The sequence below is a fragment of the Carassius auratus genome, chromosome 42, assembly GCF_003368295.1.
Source record: "Carassius auratus strain Wakin chromosome 42, ASM336829v1, whole genome shotgun sequence".
Classification (NCBI taxonomy): domain Eukaryota; kingdom Metazoa; phylum Chordata; class Actinopteri; order Cypriniformes; family Cyprinidae; genus Carassius; species Carassius auratus.
In genome coordinates, this window is record NC_039284.1 from 16,514,328 (window position 1) to 16,536,910 (window position 22,583).

The 22,583-nt window shown below is 37.4% G+C and overlaps 3 protein-coding genes and 2 long non-coding RNA genes across 5 annotated transcripts in view; 3 read left to right on the forward strand and 2 right to left on the reverse strand.

Annotated features, from left to right (window-relative positions):
• Positions 1–41: 41 nt before the first annotated feature.
• Positions 42–6,535, forward strand: si:dkeyp-110a12.4 (pancreatic secretory granule membrane major glycoprotein GP2). The gene is made up of 9 exons (XM_026230116.1): positions 42–729; positions 1,155–1,243; positions 1,332–1,436; positions 2,787–2,947; positions 3,252–3,387; positions 4,360–4,454; positions 4,893–5,061; positions 5,821–5,935; positions 6,017–6,535. The coding sequence occupies exons 1-9, from the start codon at positions 648–650 to the stop codon at positions 6,187–6,189; spliced, it is 1,125 nt and encodes a 374-aa protein (XP_026085901.1). The 5' UTR covers positions 42–647; the 3' UTR covers positions 6,190–6,535.
• LOC113060878 (uncharacterized) lies at positions 4,461–14,466 on the reverse strand. Its single transcript, XR_003278304.1, has 3 exons — positions 13,083–14,466; positions 4,876–5,030; positions 4,461–4,804 (listed from the first exon to the last, which is right to left on the reverse strand). It is a non-coding gene; the product is annotated as an uncharacterized LOC113060878 (long non-coding RNA).
• LOC113060876 (F-box only protein 30) lies at positions 7,283–14,443 on the forward strand. Its single transcript, XM_026230115.1, has 3 exons — positions 7,283–7,455; positions 9,421–11,491; positions 11,579–14,443. Exons 2-3 carry the CDS (start codon positions 9,467–9,469, stop codon positions 11,780–11,782), a joined length of 2,229 nt encoding a protein of 742 aa, XP_026085900.1. The 5' UTR covers positions 7,283–7,455; positions 9,421–9,466; the 3' UTR covers positions 11,783–14,443.
• Positions 14,467–15,655: 1,189 nt separating the features above from the next.
• Positions 15,656–22,583, reverse strand: part of LOC113060879 (utrophin) — a 28,914-nt gene continuing 21,986 nt past the window's right edge. The window contains exons 18-19 of the mRNA XM_026230118.1: positions 22,326–22,463; positions 15,656–16,763 (exon numbers count right to left, since the gene is read on the reverse strand). Of these exons, the coding sequence (XP_026085903.1) occupies positions 16,733–16,763; positions 22,326–22,463 (169 nt within the window). The 3' untranslated portion in view covers positions 15,656–16,732. The remainder of the gene's footprint in view (positions 16,764–22,325; positions 22,464–22,583) is intronic.
• Positions 17,665–21,426, forward strand: LOC113060880 (uncharacterized). Its single transcript, XR_003278305.1, has 4 exons — positions 17,665–17,898; positions 19,367–19,525; positions 19,686–19,763; positions 21,294–21,426. It is a non-coding gene; the product is annotated as an uncharacterized LOC113060880 (long non-coding RNA).

Here is a 22,583-nt window from a genome sequence, read left to right on the forward strand (position 1 = left end):
TCGTTTCACATTTTGGCATTTGACATTTGAAAATCTCCCTCACGAGTTTGAAAGACTGCCCTCTCTCTCTGTCCAAACAGTCTTAAAGACATCAACCCCATCGTGGCTAAGATGTCAGTGAACTGCCCTTGACTCAGTGTGACGGATTTCTTTCCAAACAAGTCGTTGGGGTTCCCGAAACAGTAAAGCGTTTGCCATGCCCTTTAAAAACCCATACAGACAAAAGAGTGAGATAAAACGAAACACCGCCCCTGTACCTCCATTCCCTTTGCATGACAAACAGACTCCTTGTCGACCAAAGCACTGAAATGTACAGTGCACCGTCTGCTAAGTGGGTTGTCAGTAGTAGTTTTTTTTTTCTGCTTTTGCCTGAAATCTAGTTGGTCGGTGTAACCTTGGACTCCCCCCAACTTGTACTATTCTTGTGTGGAATCTCATTGTTGGTGTGGACATCATTCAAGCTGGTGTTCCAAAGCAACTGGAGGTTCCCACTTCATTAGAGAGTGTTTCGGAGGGCTGGAGAGAGAGTGCAAGCACTACGTCTGGCTCTGACAGCTAGCCGAGGTGATAACCGAGAAGAATTGGTGGAAAGGGCTGAAGACAGAACTAAATTTCAGAAGAAAGAAAAAAAAGGAAAGGCTTTAAGGATGACACCTGCTACACTGGCACTGACTTGGTCTTTGCTTTCAATATGGACCATAACTTCTGCTGTGCAGATTGAAGAAGAAGGTAAGTCTGATTAAACACATGCAAAGAGAAATATTCAAGTGCATTATTTTATTGTTACATGCATAAAAAAACAGTTTGAATTTGGGATGTATATTTTGGCTAATTATAATAAAATAAACTGAAAAAGAGCTTTTACATGCACTGATGTCTTCCATGCATTTTTATGTATCTTTTATAATGCTAAAGAATGTCATTGCACTGCAATTAATGTACATTTTATATAACATTTTTTAATGTTATGTTAATTTGAATTTATACAGAGAGATTAAAACAAATGCTATATGTATATTAGTATTTTTTTCTTTTGAAAACTAAAGCATGTACCATTGCAATACTTCAAAATGCATTATAATTATATCCAATATTAAAATATTATTACATGCAAAATTAATATTTAAGCATTCTTTCTCCATGTTTTCATCTAGAACTCAATGAGACAGTCATTTGCACCAAAGATCAGATGCAAGTTATCATTCCCAGTGTGTTTTTTCTGAACAAGGAGCCACCTGTTTCTGTATGTTCATGCCATTAATTTCACAAATACTTAAATTCAAGCATTGCAACTGATTTGTTTTAAACCATCTTCACTGATCTGTGTTCAGGTTTGGGATTTGCACTTGAATGATCCTGACTGTCGAGGGGTTGAGGTTGGGAACGACTATGTCTTCAGCATCAAGACAAACCTCACAGACTGCGGCACCATTATGGTAATCCTCATTAGCATCCTCAAGGCATTGTGTGTAATCATAAAACTGCTTCAGACGATCACGAGGACCGCAGAACGTCTTCAGCCGATAACAAACTGGTGTCGAGACATTAAAGACTTTTAAAAAGGTTGTAAACACTTGTTGCATTAAAGCAAACTACAAATTGGGCCTCTTTGGCTGTTAAACTTGAAAATACAAACAGTAAATTTCCCTATTTTACAATCCCTTCATAGGTTGAATGGTGACCCGTGCTTTGTTCATCGAATAAGCAAACCTTCTAAAATTGTTTAGTAAAATATTACACGTCTCTATAATTATGTGCATTGTAATAAGTGACAAACATGAGAGTTAGATATTCTTTTAAGGGAGACTTGTATTTATTTATTTATTTTTCAATATGCAAATGCACATCATTGTGCGTTTCCCTACAAATTGGCTGGCTTGTCCTTTCAGAGCTCGGAGGGGAGGACAAACAGCCATGTGGCTCTAAATTATCCTGATTTATATGTAAATGATTACTGTTTTCAGCCGTGGTGAATAGGCCGACCATAATTCAGTGTCATACTTTATAGTCCTTCTTTTATTCTGCCCTACAGCCAGCCTCAAACAGTGCTACCACAACCCAGAGGACAAGCTTCACTCTGGCACGGCATAAATCTGTACTTGAGAACTCGAGCATCGTTGAGAGCCTCTCTCGGGGCTCAGCAGACTATTTTTTGTAAAGCCAGTAAAAGGTTAACGCAGCATAGAAAGGAGACGAATTCCCTCCTCTGCCGTCTTTCAGAGTTTTACAAGCTTTTTTCATACTAAAAGTAGGCCGTTTTTGGATTAGCAAAATAAAATCATTGGTTGTTGAAATTAGCTGCTTTTGAGAATGTGATCAAGAGAGGCAGTTTTCTGTTCCTTGTACATCCAGGATTGATTTAAACAGAAAAATGTGAGGTAAATAGCACTAACATTTGGAGACGGGGTCGAGAAGAAACAAGAATCAGGAGGTGTGTTTGTAATGCTCGGGGAAATAAAAGGGCAATAAAGTTTGTTTTACCGGATGTGGTAGGGGACAATATAGCCCCTTCAATAGAACGTTGTTTCCTTACGTTGACCTTTAACTTTTTATGGATTATTGGCCCATGAATGTCACTCAGACATTATTAAACTCAATAATTATTATGCAAATTGAAGTTAGACGAGACAAAATATCTCAAAAGACTTTCAATGTAAGCTGGAAGAGGAAGAGAGAATACTTGGACAGTTAGAAATTTTTGAAGTTTGAAGCTTATTTAAACTCTGATATACTCATTACTATATGCATTGTTATAGATCGATAACAATGTTTCATGTTTTCCCCAGGCATCAGATGATACTCATATCATGTTCACCAACTCGATCCGCAATAATGAAACCGATATCATCACCAGAAGCTACATCAACATCACATTTGGGTGTCGATACCCACTAAACTACATGGTTCAGCAGCAAAACGGGGAGAATCTGATCAGAGTGGATGTGAGGTGAGCTTCTCTAGTCATGACATCACCAGTTTTAATTAATTCTGCAACTCTTTTTGGTTCAGAGCTCAGTGTGTCTGGGACTGCAGCACTCCATATGTAGTAATGGCTTTAATTATCAGTATTTTTCCAAGCTTAAAAAAGGCCGAGCCCTTCACTAATTGTTTGTTTGTATGTAAACACAATAAAGGAAGCTAATGGTAACAAAAGACTGCCCTGGGGTCTAACTCTAAGAGTTTCATTCAATATTCATTGAGCAGACCTTTCAGTCTCTTCAATGAGTCTTTTAACATTCTCTGCCCCGCAGGACAATCACTCTGAACACAGAGGATGGAAATTTCTCAGTCTCCATGCTGCTCTATAAAGACGAAGCGTTTCAGGATAAATGGACCACTGTTCCTTCTCTCACACTTGAGGACAACATCTATGTCAAAGTTTACATGGTGTGTGTTGAGCTGAATAGAGGACATTACTCACTACAAGCTACAGAGGGCTTTCATGAAAGCTGCCGTGTGTTTTCTTTATGCGGCAGTTAAGAACTGTTTGGCTCTTTGTTCTCAGTTCTCAGAATGGAACATTCTATCTATCTATCTATCTATCTATCTATCTATCTATCTATCTATCTATCCATCTATCCATCTATCTATCTATCTATCTATCTATCGTTTGTTCATTGTTGGTTCAATGGTTCTGTCTATCCATCTATCTGTCTGTCTGCCTTTCGTTTGTTCTAGATTAGATGTTTCTGTCCATCTGTCTGTCTGTCTCTATCTCTATCTTTCTGTCTGTCTGTCTGTCTTTTGTTTGTTCTACATTAGATGTTTCAATCCATCCGTCTGTCTGTCTGTTCATCGTTTGTTTATTGTTGGTTCAATGGTTCTGTCTGTCTGTCTATCTCTCTGTCTGTATGTCTGTCTCTATCTCTATCTTTCTGTCTGTCTCTTTCTTTCTGTCTGTCTCTATCTTTCTTTCTGTCTGTCTGTCTCTATCTCTGTCTGTCTCTGTCTGTCTGTCTTTTGTTTGTTCTACATTAGATGTTTCTATCCATCTGTCTGTCTGTCTGTATCTCTATCTGTCTGTATCTCTATCTTTCTATCTGTATGTCTGTCTCTATCTCTGTCTGTCTTTTGTTTGTTCTACATTAGATGTTTCTATCCATCTGTCTCTGTCTGTCTGTCCCTCTGTCTGTCTGTCTCTCTGTCTATCTCTGTCTGTCTTTTGTTTGTTCTACGTTAGATGGTTCTGTCCACATGCCAATTCAATACTCCTGTCATTATAAATGCTTTGATCCTATAATTTGAGGACAGAATATGTACCAATAATGTACCATATCTACAAATGAGCAGTAATTATTTTCTAATGACGTTACTACTTTAAACGTACTAATGAAGCTTTCTGGACTTTTTATCCTGCAGATTCCAGCCAATCTGTTTCTGAGAGTGGAGAGATGTTGGGCCACACCGACCAATGACCCTTACAGCAACATTCAGTACACCTTCATCAGGGACAGGTCAGGTTTTGCCCATCAAGCATTTAATTTTAGTGATATAAAAACTCATTTTGTTTATTAACTCCCTTTTATTGTCCTCGGTGTAAATGCCCTCTTTCACAGCTTCATTATTCCTTTGCTCAGGATTGAAATGTTCATTCAATCATAATTATCACCAGTGGTGTGAAAGGCTGTTGTTGAGACATGCTGTTGAAACCGTTGCTAAAGGAGTTGATGACAAAACAGAGTATGTAGCTAGCTACAGTCACGTGACGACTGTCAGCTGCCGTGTACATTGCCATTGAACAGCTGTGCTTGTCCTTAACCCAAAGAGATTCTCCACCAGGAGAAAGCTATGAAGCATGCAGTTTCTGTGAACATTAGAGAAAACAGATCCAATGTAGATATCAATCCTTTGAATGCAAATATCACACTGACTTACATTTCTCTTCACATCAGTTGTCCAGTGTTGTGGAATGACCAGACACTAGCTGTGATGAAGAACGGTCAAGGACCAGAAGCTCTGTTCAGGATACAAATGTTCAAGTTTGTTGGCAGCTCCTACACAGATGTTTTCCTGCATTGCAACGTCCAGATCTGTCATAACACAGGAGGAGTGTGCCGGCCTGTGAGTTCCCATCAACACACACACACACACACACACATATATATATACTGCTCAAAGTAACCATGCATTGATTTGATTTAAAACAGTACTATTGTGAAATAAGATTACAGTTTAAAATAACCATTTTTTTATTTTAATATATACCAAAATGTAATTAATTCCTTGATGCAAAGCTGAATTTTCAGCATCATTCCTCCAGTCTTCGGTGTCACATGATCTTCAGAAATCATTCTAATATGCTGATTTGCTGCTTAAGAAACATTTTTATTATTATCAGTGTGCTGCTTAATATTTTTGTGGAAACAGTTATAAATTTTTTAGGATTAATCGAAAGTTCAGAAGAACAGGTTTTAATTGAAATAGTATTTTTGTATCTGTAAAAAAAAAAATCTTTAATGTCAGTTTTGATCAATCTAATTTTTAATGGTAGTGTACCTATCTAACACCCATTTGCCAGGGTCTAAAATTGGACAAAAACACTATAAAAGTACAATATATGTACCATAAAAGTATTCCATATGACTTGCATATGCAAGTCTTCCAAAGTCCTAAAAGTCTTAAATCCTGCACTTTTTTTTTCTTTTTTCAAATTGCTAATCTGAATCATCAACCATCCTTTTATATTCCACAAAAAACATACCAATTTTGAACAATATGTGGGTAAATAAGTAACATCGATTTTCTTGGTTTGATGAATTTTTCCTTTAAAAAAATATAGTTGAGAAACATTGATTGCATTATAGTAACTTTAAATCACAGAACTGCTCTGCTGAAGATGCATCCGTACGGACACGCAGGGATGTTGCATCGTCTCACACAGTCTCGTTTGGACCAATCAGAAGACTCAAAACTAACATGGAGAATACTAATCTGAGTAAGTCTTGTAAAATCTTGTGTCTTCATCAGAGTCACCATACTCATGTGCTCAAACCTATTTGAACATCTCCTCTTCCAGGTTCAGATTTGCCCCCTGTGGAAACCTTTGTGTTGGGTGGTCTGCTGTTCATCCTGATTGTCATCACAGGAGTTTTTGGGAAACTCTGGCTCCAGAGCAGAAACTCGTATCCGACCCAAGAGGCCCAGCTCACTCTCTCCAACATCCACCACATCTCAGAGGTGGCCAGCTAACTTGAGATCTCATATACACACAGTGTTGTGTGAATTGTTCAGTTTGACAATTTTGTCTGCTAACCTGTAGTGCATTTTTTTAGCTGTTATTTTTGTCTTTTATTGTGAAATAAATAAAGCTTTTTGAATTCCTAAAAGCTTGCTTAATATACTGTTCAAAATTAATCATCAAACATGATTATTGTTTATGTTTTGATCTACATATGTGACCCTGGAACACCAGTCATAAGGGTGTCAAAGTTTTCCATTGATGTATGGTTTGTTAGTATAGGACAACATTTGGCCAAGATACTATTTGAAAATCTTGAATCTGAGGGTGCTAAAGTTGTCCAAATGAAACCTGTATGAAAACACCTGTGTGAACATTAGGAGAACTGACTCCATCCATCAACTAAACATCACCATCTGCTGATTCAAAGACATTGTGCAAAAATGACATAGAACAGAAGGGAAATCTTTGGTCTAGACTCTAGGCCATGGTTCAATATATTATTATTCAACATTTCCATTATTTTGTATATACATAACCAATTCAAGTTTGAACACAGAGAAATCATGAAAACACATAAGAAACTACCTGCATCGGTCGAAAAAAGAAAATGCAGTTAATTCTTCGTTGGAGAATCTAGGTTTGAAGGTAACATTCGTGTAACTCATTTGCACATCATAACAAAATACTGATCAAGTAATTGGTGGTTATTTCCCTTTGAACAAGCTTCTTATCAGGACTGAACAAAATGCATTCCTCGCTCTGATCGGACTGAAGCAAGAGCGCGCAGAGCGCCAGTGACAAAACAGCGGCGACGCGCGCAGAACTCATAAAGAAATAAAATATTATTTGTTTTCCTTTTCTTTTCTCAGATATAAATATACATTAATTGCCAAAAGAAAACATAAGGATTTAACAGAGATTTAACACTAAAACGCAATTTGTATTTTATTTTTTTGAGATTGTAAAACTGCAGAAAGTTTTCTGTGAGGGGTAGTTTTAGGTGTAGGGCGATGGAAACTACAGTTTGTACAGTATAAAAACCATTATGGAGAGTCCGCAAAAGGATAGTGCATCTGAGTGTGTGTGCGCGCGCGCGTGCGTGCATAGCTCCGCCCATCTATGGGCCTCCGTTCAGTTCAGTGCATCAGTGTGGAGAGACACACACAGCAGTGAAAACAACATCACTGTCATTATACTCGTTTAAATATTAATATTTTTTTCGTTAAATAAACACTGTCCTCATTAAACTACTGAAGACTTGTCACTGATCAACGGTAAGTCACTTTCATGTCTGTTTACTTTGAGTAACGATAGTTTTCTCACCGGCTCCGACCGAACATACCCGGTCTTTATTAATATTGCAAAACACTTATTTTTTACCCTTTAATAATATCATAAATGTTCATCAGTATACCACGTTTTTTCATTTCTTATGCCTGTCATTTTCATTTAATCTTGCATTTCGCTGCTAACCAGCTAATGCTAAAGGTTTTTGTGTTTGTCAGTTTAACGAATTAAAACATTAAACGTTATCTGTCAAAATATAAACAAAGATGTTTGAGGATGGTTCTTTGGAGTTAAATCGTTGATTATTGATCTATAGGAGTTAGTAATACCGTCAGGTTGATGTTGTCAGTCGTTTTACTCCTAAAAACAACAAAAGCTGCATCAGGTTTCATGGGTTTGACTGGATTGAGTTCATATGCAGAACATGTCATATTTGGGAAACATTTCACGTTTAGTGTCAGATCATATGTAGGATTGTGTCATGCTTGATTTTGTCATGCTTGGGATTTTTAGGATTATCATGTGTAAGACCATGGTTATGTCATGTGTAGAATGATGAATCATATCTCATTTTTGGGGTCATGTTTTTGAACATTAGGAATGGTAAACTCAATACATATGGACAAAACAGATTATTAAATGTTTGTTTTATTATTTTTATTAAATATTTTCATTATTTTCATTAATGACAATGGCTCATATGCTGTAACTGATAGCTGATAACTGAGTTTATTATCTCTCAGTCATCAAGGGCTTATAATGTAACTGAGATATGCCTTATGTGGAAAAAGTGTAAATTGGCATGAATAATACAACTCTTAATATTTTATATATCATTCAGTTTTTTATCCTCTTTGCCACTTTGGTTGTGAAAGTCCTTTTTCGTTCTCTTGTTTTAAGGAATGCATCACACATGAAATTAAATTAAGATTAAGATGCTGCAGTTTACAAAATAACATTTCTGTTATTTTTTCCTTCATTTTATATAATAATGTGGTAAATCTAAGCATTAAGACTTTTTGTTGTTGTTGTTGCTGTTGGTGAGAAAGTGTAGTGTTTTATTATTATTATTGATATATGTGTAAAATTAACCTATTCAAATTCCAACCAGATTGCATTTTATTTTATAATTTGTTGAACTGTTGAGATGTCTTATCTGTTCCAATGAAAGTACAAAATAAAATTCAACCAAATAAGCCCCTTCTTTGATATTCATTTACATAGTATCAGTTTGAATTGTGAATGTGTTTTGTACATGTTGCACCATATTGCACATGAGCACTAGATACCAAACACTTAAGTATTTAGAAAACATCCTCTAGATGTGTTTTGTTGTTTCAAAAGAAGCCATCACAAGATGTGGTAGACTTAACATGCTGGCATTGTACACAAATGTTTCCCAATGTTTATGCCCAGCTAATATTACGAGGACTATGTTGAATGTCAGCTTGGTTATTCAAAATTACACCACATCATGATAGACCCCCACCCACCACCTTAACCCAAGTGACTCAGACGGTTTGCATTTAGGTCATGCCGGCTGAGTCTAACTACACATGTCCAGCCAAGCCCTGTCATGCTGGAGAGAGAGAAGCTTCTTGAATGACATTGCAAGATCCTTATGGAAGTGTTTGTTTTGAGTGGAAGCCATGACTGATTCCTGTAACATACCGTTCAGAAACAAGGGGTCGTGTTCCTTCTAAGTCCTCGAAGAACCAGTGTGACCGTGCAATTTTAGGGCAGTTGTGAAATGACAATGTGCAATGGTTTAGTAATTTGGTAAACATACTGAGAGAGCAACAGGGTCTGATTTACACTTAACCCTTTTAAGAGACAGGGGGGAACTCTCCCCATGAATGGCATACATAGATTTTAAGCCATGTGGTGTTATACACAAAGTTTGTGTCTAAAATAAGACCAATAAGAACAAACTGTTTTCTTTTCTTCCACAGTGTTTGGCAAAGCATCTTTGAGTTAAGCGACCCACTAATATTTGCAATGGAGGAGCTTCATATCCATTGCCTGAAATGTGTCAACCGCCGATGTATGATAAGACCAGAACCTAATGTTTCCTGTGACATCATGGGCTGCCCTCTTGTGTGTGGAGCGGTTTTCCACTCATGCAAACTGAATGAACATCGATTGCTGTGTCCAAACGAAAGAGTCCCGTGTCTGAACTGTGGATTCGGATGTCCATTCACCCTAGTCAGGGTCAGAATGGCACAGCACCTTGAAACTTGCCCAGCCAGCGTTGTGTGTTGCACTATGGAATGGAATCGATGGCCAGTGAGTTATGCAGATCGCAAGTCCTACGATAACTTGAGTAAGGAGGTTTTTGATGTGGAACAGCTCGACATGGCTTTGGCCCTCCAGGATCAGCGGATGTTGCTGGAGTCGCTTAAAGTGGCGACCACAGTGACAAAAGCCCTGGTAGAGCAAAATCAGGACTATTCCTGCCACCAGGAGTCAAACCCGGAAAATGAATTCATTGAAACGGATGAGGAGCCGTATGGTGGACCTTACACAACTTCAGTGGAAAACAGTACAAGCTTTGCCGCCACTTTGGACATTCTCCATAGTGCAAAAACGATTGACTTCACTGTGGAGAATACCAATGGTGAGGAACAGAATGGAGGTTGCAGTGGTGTCAGGAATGGCGATGGGAAGTTTAGCAATGACACAACAAAGGAAAGTGACACTGATTCGGATTCTGATCTGGGAGCTGTAGGCGGTGCTGATTGTCCTTTTCCAGTAGACCCTGAAGATGAAAGAGATGATTGGTTGGAGAACAGTGGATGCGGTGAATCTTCTTCTGAAGAAGGCGAAATGAATGGTGGGATAGAACTCAGTGACCTTCATAATGAAGGGGACGGTGATAGCCAGGTCAGACTTGAAAGGGTCAATGGCTGTTCAAGCGTGAGGCAGGTTTTACCTGATCATTCCATACCTGTTCTAGCACAGGGGCCTGAAATGGCCCACTTGCCTCAGCTACCTCTTCCTTTGCCCATCCCTGTGCCTAACCTGATGCACAACAATGTTCTGCACCATTTGCCTTTCAGAATTGAGGACCGATGGCTGGAGCGCAAGTTGGAAAATCTCCAGGCACTCAGGGGAATGAAATTGTTTACAATCAACGGGCGAAGAACTCTGTTTTCCGACCCCTACTTATTCAAAGCCAAGATGGAGGACAAGGCTGTGGACACGTCAGACCTCGAGGTGGCAGATGATCTGATGGGTCTTCATGGCATTGACCTCATCACCGCTGCCTTGCTCTTTTGTTTGGGAGACTCACCAGGTGGTAGGGGCATCTCAGACTGCCGCTTTGTAGATGGTTATCACATTGACTTTGGTACACAAACCTTCTCTCTTCCTTCTGCCATACTGGCAACCAGCACCATGGTTGGTGACATCGCCTCAGCTTCTGCCTGTGACCACGCCAGTCCACAACTCTCCAACCCCATTCCATTTCACACCCTCAGATTAGACCTCGTTCTGGAGTGTGTGGCACGCTATCAGACCAAACAGCGATCTATGTTCACCTTCGTATGCGGACAGCTGTTTCGCAGAGATGAGTTCTCCTCCCATTTTAAGAATGTCCATGGTGACATACATGCTGGCCTTAATGGTTGGATGGAGCAAAGGTGCCCGTTGGCGTACTATGGATGCACCTACTCGCAAAGAAGGTTTTGTCCTTCGGTACAAGGTTTCAAAGTCATCCATGACCGTCACCTGGGCTCTTTCGGTGTGCAGCCTGGATTAGCAGCTTGTCCCAATGAGCCTCTATCTAGAACTAACACCTGTCAGTTTAGGTCCCACTGTGACCACCTTAGTGACCTGCCCTTTGAGTTACTCCAGTACATTGCGAGCTTCTTGGATGGCTTTAGCCTATGCCATCTCTCCAGGGTGTCTCGCACTATGAGGGACGTATGTGCCAGTCTTCTTCAATCCCGTGGCATGGTTGTCCTAATCTGGGAGAAGACACAGCGAGCTGATGGAACCTCATCCTGGCAGATACAAGACAAGGTAATCAAAGGGTATTCACCTTGTTGAAGCACCAAGCATAAAAAGCAATTTTTCACAATCTAATCATGCTGTTGTTTTTCATTTTAGGTGTGGCGCTTCAGTACTGCATTTGATACTGTGAACGAGTGGAAGTTTGCCAACATTTCCAGCATGGCCGACCACCTCAAGATGTGCACATTTAACACCATAACACGGAGAGAAGAGGCTGTCCCACTTCCATGTATGAGTTTTACAAGAGAACTTACAAAAGAGGGACGCTCTCTACGTTCAGTGCTTAAACCGGTGATATAGACTGTAGTCAACATGCAGAAGAGGATTTCATTTTCGAAAACAACATGTCTTATGCGTTCAGGTGAACCATGGGATTTGTTTGGCAATGGATTCATTAAAATTAGAGCCTAAACTTGATAAACCACTTTTGGAAGAGATGTTTCTTTTAAATAAACAATATTGTTTATTACTGTATTGATGATGGTTGTGCTGTCTTATATTTTTGATACACTATATTAAGTTTTTTTTTTTTTTACAAATTAGTTGTTTTTGTTTAACTATGTAACTTCAAACCAGAAACACTGAATTTTTAAAATGGTGATGACCAAACGGAAAACCATCGTCTGCATTTTTGTAATGCAGGAAAACACAATCCAAGGGTTTCTTACATTGTGCATGAAATGGTGACGTCAGCTGGCTTTTCTGTTGCATTGCTCATGTTTTCTTTTACCTTGCATAGTTTTCCTCTTTGAGAATGTATATCAAGCAAACTGTCCATTTTGGCATTTCATATAATAAATGAATTTGCTCCAAAATACATTAGAGTTTGATTAGACATAGAGCAGAAGATATAAGAATTGTTTTCTCTTTAGAAGTCCGCTATTTTACTATGCTTCCTATACATGACTATTTGGCTAGTTGCATTTGATTATTTTAATTTGTATTTAGCATTGTTTGTTTCATTGTTGTTTTGCCTGCTTCCACAGAACAGACCAGCAAACCACCAGGTCAGAACCACTGATGTAGACTTTAATCTCTTGATTTCTCTCTCATTTAAAAGTCTGTAAATGACAGTCTTTTACATTTTCCCCTTTTTATCAGTTGGTCAGAACGAACGCATAACAGTGCATTCTCTGAGAAGCATTTATGGTATCCAGTTTTAGTTGTATACAACACTTAGTACTTGATACTGTCAAACACAACACTTGCAGTGGTCATCTTCTGTGTCTTTTGAAAAGTAAACAGATTCATGTAAATGTACTTTATCTATGTTGATGGCGTGTGCTGCATTACAATCTTCCTGATGCTGGGTCACTGCACAAAACCTGCAGGACAGGTACAAGACTGCCGTTGTAGCCTGTTTTTGGGGACATACAGTGCATGTGCAGATGTACTTTTCTGTTTCTCGGGGGTTTAACATCAAGCATATGCAGTGGCGTAGCAAGTCAGTCCCGGGCCCATATGCAAAAATAAATAAATAAAATAATCCCTTAATAAGAACAACTTCTAGTGGGATGCCAGGTGTGCAAAAAAAAAAAAAAACTTTTTAAACAACTGATCTTGGCACGGCGGCCCAAAATTTAAAAACACAACTACTCACTCATTTTAGTAGCATTCTTCGGGCCTTTCTTTTCGGCAAATTCATCCACGATGAACGTGGTGTTTAATGCAAGGCTTCGTGCATTCTGGATGGAAAGAATTGCCAGTCCCGATAGTCTGTTTTGGGACATGGTGCTCCGCAAATAATTGTTGTGTCGTGACTAACTTCTCCACCTTCTCTTTTCTCTTTAAGGCCCCACTTTTATGTTTATATTGTACATCCTTAATGTTGACGTAGATAACCTCTAACACGTTTTTTTTTTTTTTTTTTTTTTTTTTTTTGGCGCGACAATGCGACATGTAAATAAATGATGGCGTAGTAGTCTACGGCAGCCGCGGAGTGCAAAAAAAAATGATAAAACGCAAACAAGAAATTACGGAGAAATTAGACATTACGGAGAAATAAGAAATTACTACACACGATGTGCATAAAAATATATTTATTACGGCCACAAATTAAAATTAAATTGAATTTTTTTTTTATTAAAAGCTGGGGCGGGCCCGGGCTCATTTGCACGTGCATTAACTGAATGCCCAGACGCTACGCCACTGAGCATATGCCATATGCATTCTCTTCCACTTTTATTTGTTGATGGTTTAAAAGTCAAGTTTACAGTATGTTTTTTAGGCCTTTTGCTGTTTGTTTTCAGGTGTGCAGTTACTGTGTTTCAGTTTGTGGTCTGAAATGTTGCAATATTTTCAATCTTAGTTGTGTGAAATGTTTTACTGTATGTGCTTTGTGCGAATTTTGAGAGTGACAGTCCTTGCGTTCATGTTGTGTGATGACAAGAGCAATATTCTGAAACGTTTGAGTTTCCGTATAATTTAATTCTAGCCACTTTGAGAACTGAAGAGTCATAAATGTTTATTTTGAAGGACTTTATCAGAGTTAACATCAATCAAAGTGAAAAATGTCAGAATGCATTCATTTACTGCATCAACAGTCTGGGAGCATTTTATGTTTTTTTGAAGAATTGTGATTATATTTGAATCTATTTAAATATATTAACTCTAAGTTTTCCAGCCATAAATATCATTATATGAGGGAACTCAGGTATTTAAAGAAGAACTGTGGAAAGGTTAGTTCTGAAAATTTACTATTTTGTTTCCTTTTTTCTTGATTTTTTGAAAGTAAGTGTACAGATAATTTACTCTCCAAACCCTGACATTTTTCTAATACAGTTTTCATATTTGCTGTTTTATATGACCTCCTAGTTCTCAAACCCCTTTTTCTATTGTAAATAAAAAGTAATCTCTAGGTTAGCTAACCTAAACAGTTGTTTCACATCAGCAGTTGTATAATCATTTGCATTTTTTATTTAATAATATTTTGTAATATTTTAATAAAGTGTGAGAAATCCAGGTTTCCTGTGTGCCATTTTATCAGACTCCAGATATGCGGCAAACCAAGTAGCATTAAAATAAAGTTGAGCAGAGCTGGCAGAGAAAATAATTTGCCAGTGAGAATCAATCATGTAATGGGTGGATGGTAGTTTTTTGAAGCACTTAAATATTAAAAGTATTCTAGTAAGTAGTGGATCCTCATTTATCACTTAAGTGCATGATGTGCCTCTGATTGTACATATGTTTTATAATAGAGTAACTCTATTTTTATGTTTGTAAAGTGCTTCACCAGCAGATGGCGCTACTGTATTCTGAATCAGAACATGCTAAACAAAACACAGGTCTTCTGCATGGTACATTTCCTGAGAAAAAAATTAATGGAACATCGAATTTTCTTCCATTAAAGTTGGATCTGGCTTTTGATCCAAGTTTGTGATCCTCCCTCTAAATCTTATTATTTTTTGAAAACTTAAATATGGTGACCCTATCTCACCTAATATCACCTGTGAGACGAAACACAGATGAGAAAAACCATGATAAATGTCCTGAATGGATCCAGGGCTGAGGGGCTGAGCTGGGGTCTGGTGGGCTCATCTGCTTCAGTAAACTTAATGGAAATTGGCTTTTACAAGCAGCGTTCACAGAAGGGTTTAAACAGACCAATAATACACCCAAAACTGTCACCACATTTCTTAAATTAAACAAAGAAGCATAGCTTTCCGATGCAATAATGTTCTTCAATAAATGCATGCCTTTGTAATAATCTTTACAGAGACAATGGATATATCCTCAATCCTTAATGAGGGGTGTTTTTTTAGCAACAAATCTATTGTCTCCTCTGCATTGTAATTAGTATTATGTAATACCGTAATTACCAATTACATAATGATTGACCATTAACTCATTAAACAGGCATTAAAGAAAAGTTTCCATCATCTCCTAAAACAAACGAGAATATTTAAATGTAATCTTAAAATGTGTGGGCGGCTTGCATTGCATCCTGGTTAGAGAAACAGAAACTTTTCAGTTAGCAACATTGTGACTGATATTTCCCCGTTTTTTTCTTCTTCTTCTTCTTCTTCTTTTTTCCAGTGTATAATCAGACAATAATCAGACAAGAGATTAAAAACAGCATCCTGTTCAAAACATCCTTAATTAATCATGCATTTTTGATATTCAGTTGAGTTTGAGACTGATTATGAATAATCTTTTAATTAAATGATGCCCAATTAAGACTTTTAAAATTCATTATCAACATTTGTCTGAAAATACAGCAGGAACATCTGAGACAGAAAATATATATTTATTACAATGCAGCTTTTCGAGTCAAATCCAAAGAAGTTTAATAGTGACAAAGAAGCTTTTTCACAATAGCAACAATATGAGTTAAGAATATAATTGTAAGGACTTGTTAAGACACCAAAACACAATATAGTGTCATACGTATTATTACATCTTATAAGATGCAGACAGGAAACAAATATATGAAACATATTTAGGAATAAAGATGGAGGAAACATCTACTACATGTCCAATCTCAGTGGAATTTGAAAAGAAACACTCCACTTGTGTAATTCCTTTTCAAATTGTTGCTTTTGCCCTATAGATGGACACCAGTGCAGTGCATATGTGGATGAGTTTGAAGTGGTTTAAAATTAAAACTCCTCGAGGAATTTGTTTCTTAGAAACACACAGCTTTTCCACTTCACAAGGCCATATATTGATGTACTGGAGAGGTGTGGATTGCTTGTGGAATATTGTAATGTTTTTATCAGCTGTTAAGACTCTCATTCTGACGGCACCCATTCACTGCAGAGCATCCATTAGTGAGCAAGTGATGGAATGCTACATTTATCCAAACCTGTTCCTATGGTGAAAACAACTCACCTGGATGGCCTTTGAACATTTTCAGCAAATTTTAATTTTTTTAGGGAGTAACTTTTCCTTTAAAGCAGACTTTGCATTGTGTGTAATATGTACAGTTTTATCAGTGGCATTAAAGCATGACAGCAGTCTCTCTGGGAGGAAGTCTCGTGGGGTGTGAACAGCGAGCGATCTGTCTGTACGGTCATCCTCTAGCGAACAGCTCAGATAAACAAACACATCTGCACTGCGGTCGACTCCAGCTCTTATCAGTTTGAGGAGCAGAAGACAGCGATGATGAAAGTCCTGTCACACTAAAACTGCATCAGTCATCTCGATGTGGGGTGTGAGATGCTCTTACATGGGGGATGTAAGATGAAATCTTATGCTAAGAACTCAAACTTCAGATCGCAGGCCACCAGTCTCTCATCTGATTGAAGAGTCTCACGTGATGTTGCAAAAAACATCCTCAGATCTAAAGGCAAAAGGATAGATTATGAAAGCTTGTTTCTGCCACAGGACTGAAACTAAATAAAAATGCCAGTTGTGACTTTTTTTCGCATGATTCTGAGTTTATATCGGGCGAGTCTGACTTTTTTCGCAGAACTGCAAAATATAAACTCAGAAACTCAACAATTGCAAAGTGTAGAAAAGTCAGGATTGTGAGATATAAACTCTCATCTGCAAGGAAAAAAAGCCAGAATTGTGAGATAAAAAGTTGCAATTATTATTATTATTTCATTAAAATGATTTATTCATTGGTGGAACCCAAAAAAAAAAAAAAATTTGGGATGTTAACTTGGAATTGCAAGCATAAAACTGGCCAAATTATGAAATAAAAATGTGTAATTACGTCTTATTCGTTTTTTATTCTGTGGTGGAAACAGGCTTCCATAGTAAATACTTCAATGAATCAAAAATCTGAAATTTTAAACTGTATAATTTATATCTGCTTATAAACTAATGATGATGGTCTATAAATGCATCAATTCCGTAGAAATAAATTTGACATGTAGGCTCTGAAATTGCATACTAAGTAGGTATTTGTGTTTCAATTAGTTAACAAACGTTCTATAAAGTATGAATGTGTGTAGAATCAGTGTAATCCAGACGTACTCTATCACCAAGCTGTCACGGTCATGTGACCTACCAGCATCAGTTGTGTTGCTTCACTGCCATTCACTGGATAATAAAGTGTCCATTTGATGCACAATTCAGAATCTAGTTGGAAATAGTAAGTCATCTGGGAACATTTTGCCAGTTATTTTATGAATACTGTAAATTTGGGTTTACTAGTCTCTTCTATATATTAGGAAAGCATGTGATTTCGGATTGAGCCATATAGTAGTACACTCAAAAAAATGGTTTTCCGGCACTGTTCGTTTTACACATATATGTTTTGTTAAAACAACACAAATATATTTAGTTTTCCGACAAAACACAATTGTATTGTGTTTAATCAACTTAAAATGTTTAATTTTAAATTTTACTTAATTATCAATCGTTAAAGTAACGTAAAGGGTTTAATTTCGTGATTAAAAAAAAACCGGAAGTGACGATTTCCAACGCATTTGATGACGGTGTGGAGGGGAGCAAGAGGTATCAGTCAGGTAAGAAAATCTAAAGTTTTTATTGTGTTAAGTCAAAGTCTTTAATTTCTCTTAGAGTTTCTGTTTTGAGGTGCTTTTGTTTTGCAGTCTAGTATTGTGTAATCGGTTTATTGCACCGTTAATAGATGATTTTGAAGCGTTGGGAGATGTGAAAGCGCACGACTCTCTGTAATGTATTTACTTTAGTATATATATATATATACACTAGGGCTGAAACAATTACTCGACATTATCGACAACGTCGACGATAAAAATAAAATTTTCAGCAAATGTTTTTGAGTAACGTTAGTGGTTTGATCTCGTATCTGCCTGATTTGAAAGCCTGCATTAATGCAGTTTGACCAGTGTGGCGCTGTAGCGCAAGATTGTAATACACTCTCCTGATTCAATTAAAAAGAAGAAGATAGCACTTCAGTTTGAGGCAAACCGACCCGATCCGAACCTTGGATGAATATGTAAATATATACTGCACGCCTTCCTCTCAATAACTGCATAAACACAACAAAAAACTGACCGCGATGTAAAAGCAGCTCTTAAGAACACAGAGATATGGATGTTTGCACGAACTCTGAGGTTCTCCAGGCACTCCAGTAAAGAAAAGTCCAGTCACGTTTATTTATATAACAGTCCTTTATGCAATCGATAGCTTTTCAATATTAAACATGAAAATACAGAGTAAGTGTCGCTAGAATTATAACTTGATTTCCTTTTATAAAGCAGCTCTCCGGTATGGAGCTAGCTAATAATAAAATCATTTTATAAGTGGGGGAAATATTTCATTAAAGTCTTAGTTCTGCGCTAGATCAAACCAAACTGTTTTGATTATCATAACCCAATAAGGTATTTTAAGAGAGATTGTATTTATTAATAAAATGTTTATCCAAAAATAAAACGTCCTATCACTTACCTTTACTTTATATTATACATATGGCTTACAATAAGAGATGTTAAGAGACAGAATGATTTGTCATTCAGCTACTTCCTCATATAACTAATCAAATGGCGAATAGGAGTTTCTCTCTTATCTCATTTTGTGTGCCAAATATATTTGTATAAATTAATTGTATTAGTAATACATAATGACTTTAAAAAGTGGAAGTAATTACCTTTATTTGTTATAATATGTATATTTTAACTAATTTAAAAAGATAAATAATCAATAAATGTCCAACCATGAGATGTTGACCGAGTTTAGAGAGCCCTGGCTCAGCACAGTGGGAGTATTTGAAGCTTTGTTTATGAACATGGCGGTGTGGTCATACAATGACTTTAAACCGGACACTACTCTGAGCTGTTCACATTATACATATGCTCCAGATATGTAATCAGGTCCTCCTTTAGGAATGGTAAACATGACACTATTCATCACTCACACAAATAAATCACTTAATATTTTGATCATTGAATTGGTTTTTGCTGTTCAATTTTTTTTTTTTTTTTTGTAACACATTGCACTTCATGTGTACAGGTTTGTGCAGAATTTGAGACATCCAGAATTACCATAGGCCCATTAGAATCAACAATCTTTGCCAAACTTGATTCGGACTGCAAAATTTACGAAGATGTTTTCATACTGAAGAAGAGACCTTGGACAAATACTGAAACCCTCTTGGTGCCCACTACACAGGTAAGAACAACTGCACTCAACACAACCTTGTATTAAAACATTATTCTCTCACTGGTTACTGGAAATTGACAAAAAAAGACAGATAAGATAAGGTTTATTAATACAATAAATACAAAATATGTGGTATATCTATAAACTGATAGATTTATTTTGATGCAAGGCAGGGGTGTCCAGACCTGCTCTAGGAAAGCCAGTGTTCTGTGGGGTTCAGCTCTAACACACCTGCCTGGAACTTCAGGTAAGACTTTTTTGTTTTAAAATTCCCAAGAACCTTGATTAGCTGGTTCAGGTGTGTTTAAATGGCTAGATCACCCAAAAATAAACATGTCATTATTCACCCTCATGTCGTTTCAAACCCGTAAGACCATCATTCATCTTCAGAGCACAAATTATGATATTTTTTAAGGATGCCCCGATCATGATTTTTCATGGCCGATACCGATTTCTTTTACAAGCAAACTGGACGATTTTTTTTTTTTTATCTTTAAGCAACAAACAAGAAGGAAGGACAGTCCACAGTCTACAGTCCAAAATTGAGGGAAAGCTCAATAAAGCCCCTTTCACACTGCGATTCCGGCAAATACAGATCCCGTAACGACACGTGACATCAGGGCGTGACGTGTAATGTACGAGTCGAAAACATTAGGCATGTAATACTTTCACTGAATCTGGCGAACGATCTCGGTGTCACCGTGGAAAGTGAGGAACTAACTGATCTCTGCTTCATACAGTTTGCACTTTTTTTTTTTTCAGTGAACGTTGATCTTCCTTCAAAACAGCCAGTAAAAGAGTCACACGATAATGTCATCACTACGACACAGCATTAGATCTGGCTTTTGTTCACACAGCGCTTGTCCCGGGATTGAACCCAGCAATGTTACTACGTCCCCGACCCGAGTTCAATGCTGGAATCAATCCCGGGATGTGTTTGCTTTCACACAGAAGTAATGTAGTCGGAGCACGCGGGTGCACTTCCGGAAAAATCGGCTGAAAAAAATTCCAAAGACCGGCCGATTACCAATTGCGTATTTAAAGCAAAAACCGTCTGGTTTCCAATTTATGGCCGGTCAATTGGTGCATCCTTAATATTTTTATGAAAATGCGAGAGATTTCTGAACCTCCATAAAGGCTGCAATGCAACTGAAATGTTCCCAGAGTCATAGTAAGGACATCAGTAAAACAGTCCATGTGGCATCAATGCTTCAACCACACTTTTACAAAGGTACAAGAATACATTTTGTGCAAAGAAAACAAAAATAGCGACTTTAATCAACAATTCTTCTCCAAATCACATATTCTGCCATTATGGACAGTAACAAGAGGCATGAACATTGCTTTCCTCTGCGTGTAATCAAGGCTCAGTGCAGGCGTGTTGTAGGTCAGCAGCACCATGTGCATGAATTATTTACGTGCTGTTGATAATGGTGGAAGATGCGATTTGGAGAAGAATTGTTGAATAAAGTCGCTGTTTTAATTTTGTTTGCACAAAAAAGTATTTTTGTTTACTTTGTAAAATTATGGTTGAACCACTGGTGTCACATGGACTGTTTTACTGATGTCCTTACTATGTTTCTGGGTCTGGGAACATTCCAGTTCTGTTGTTAACCATACAGGGTCCAGATGTGTAACATTTTCCACTGTAATGTTTGTTAGAATCCCATCTTGACTGCTTGCCTGGATTTCCCATAAGAAGATGAATGACTGACTTTTTTTCATGTAATTTTAGAAAAAAAAAACAAAGGCTAAATTTAGTTGTTTTCATCTTCAGACTAATGAAATTGAAGTATCCAAATGAAGACCCTAGCAGTATGGAGTATATGGTGAGTTCAAGGTTAATAAATTATTTGTTAAAGTTAATACACAATAATTTGAGTTCTCCATGCTTTTAAATACTTCTAGGATGCAGACGTTGCCAGCAGTCAGGAGGTGATCCAGAAGACTCATGGGAATCTATTTGAAGCTGCATCATTGAAGACAGTCCAGCAGAAGTTGGAGTTTTAAAGGATAAAGTTCTTCAGGACCTATAGCAGTTTACAGTCTGTAAAACCATGTTACTGGGACTGATTTATGGACTGAACTTGAGCAACCCTCCTGAACTCAGGTACACATTTGGAATACTGAAGTTATTTCTGGAGCCACTTCCTGTTCCTGGAATAAGGTTTGATTGGTTGCCCATGAATGCCAATTAGAATTGTATTTGCTATTTTGTGTAATTTTGTAATGTGGTTTAAACTGTATTTTACTGTGTGTAATTATTTATTGCTTGTTTAACAAATACACTTTGATCATTTGTGACATCTTGTCTTTTGTCTCATTACAAGACAAAACATACAAAAAATGCTTTGTTGAAGGGAGTAACTTCAAAAAGAAAATATTGTGTTAAAGTAACTAGAACTAATTGTGTGGAACCACTGTCCATAATTGAAATGAGTAATTTGAAACAAACCTCCTTATGTTGATAGAGTGAAACAAATTTGGCTAGATTGTAATAAACCAAAACATGTTGAGTTAACTTAACCAGTTTAAGTTGAAGCAAAGTCAATAAATTGAGTTGGTTGAACATTACTATTTCACATAGATTCTACCTCATTCAGTTGTGTTGTCACAACACAAGGAGTTTGCATAGATTCAAAAAATTCCATTAATGTTATCAAAACACAATTTGGTTGTGTGGAACCACTGTCCATAATTGACTTAAGTAAGTTTAAAGAGTCATTTTTTTGAGTGTAGGCTATATGAAGTGCTAGCATTCATAAGGCATCAGGCCCTCAGTGTGCATCAGGTGACATGATGCAGGTACCTGTCCGTCTCCAGACTCTGAGAAGGTTCCGGCTCATTCAACATCATCCTCATCATCATCATCTCAGTGTCAGATGAGCTCTGATGTGCACATGGAGCTGCTCTCTCATCAGTCTGAGTGTGGATGTCGTCTGCACTCCTGCAAAGATGACAGATCAATTTGCATACTCTTTTACATAATAGATTATAATAGATTAATTAATTAGCAGTGATCTCAAAGTCAAGTATTAATATTGTATTGCTTAAATTGGTTTAACCC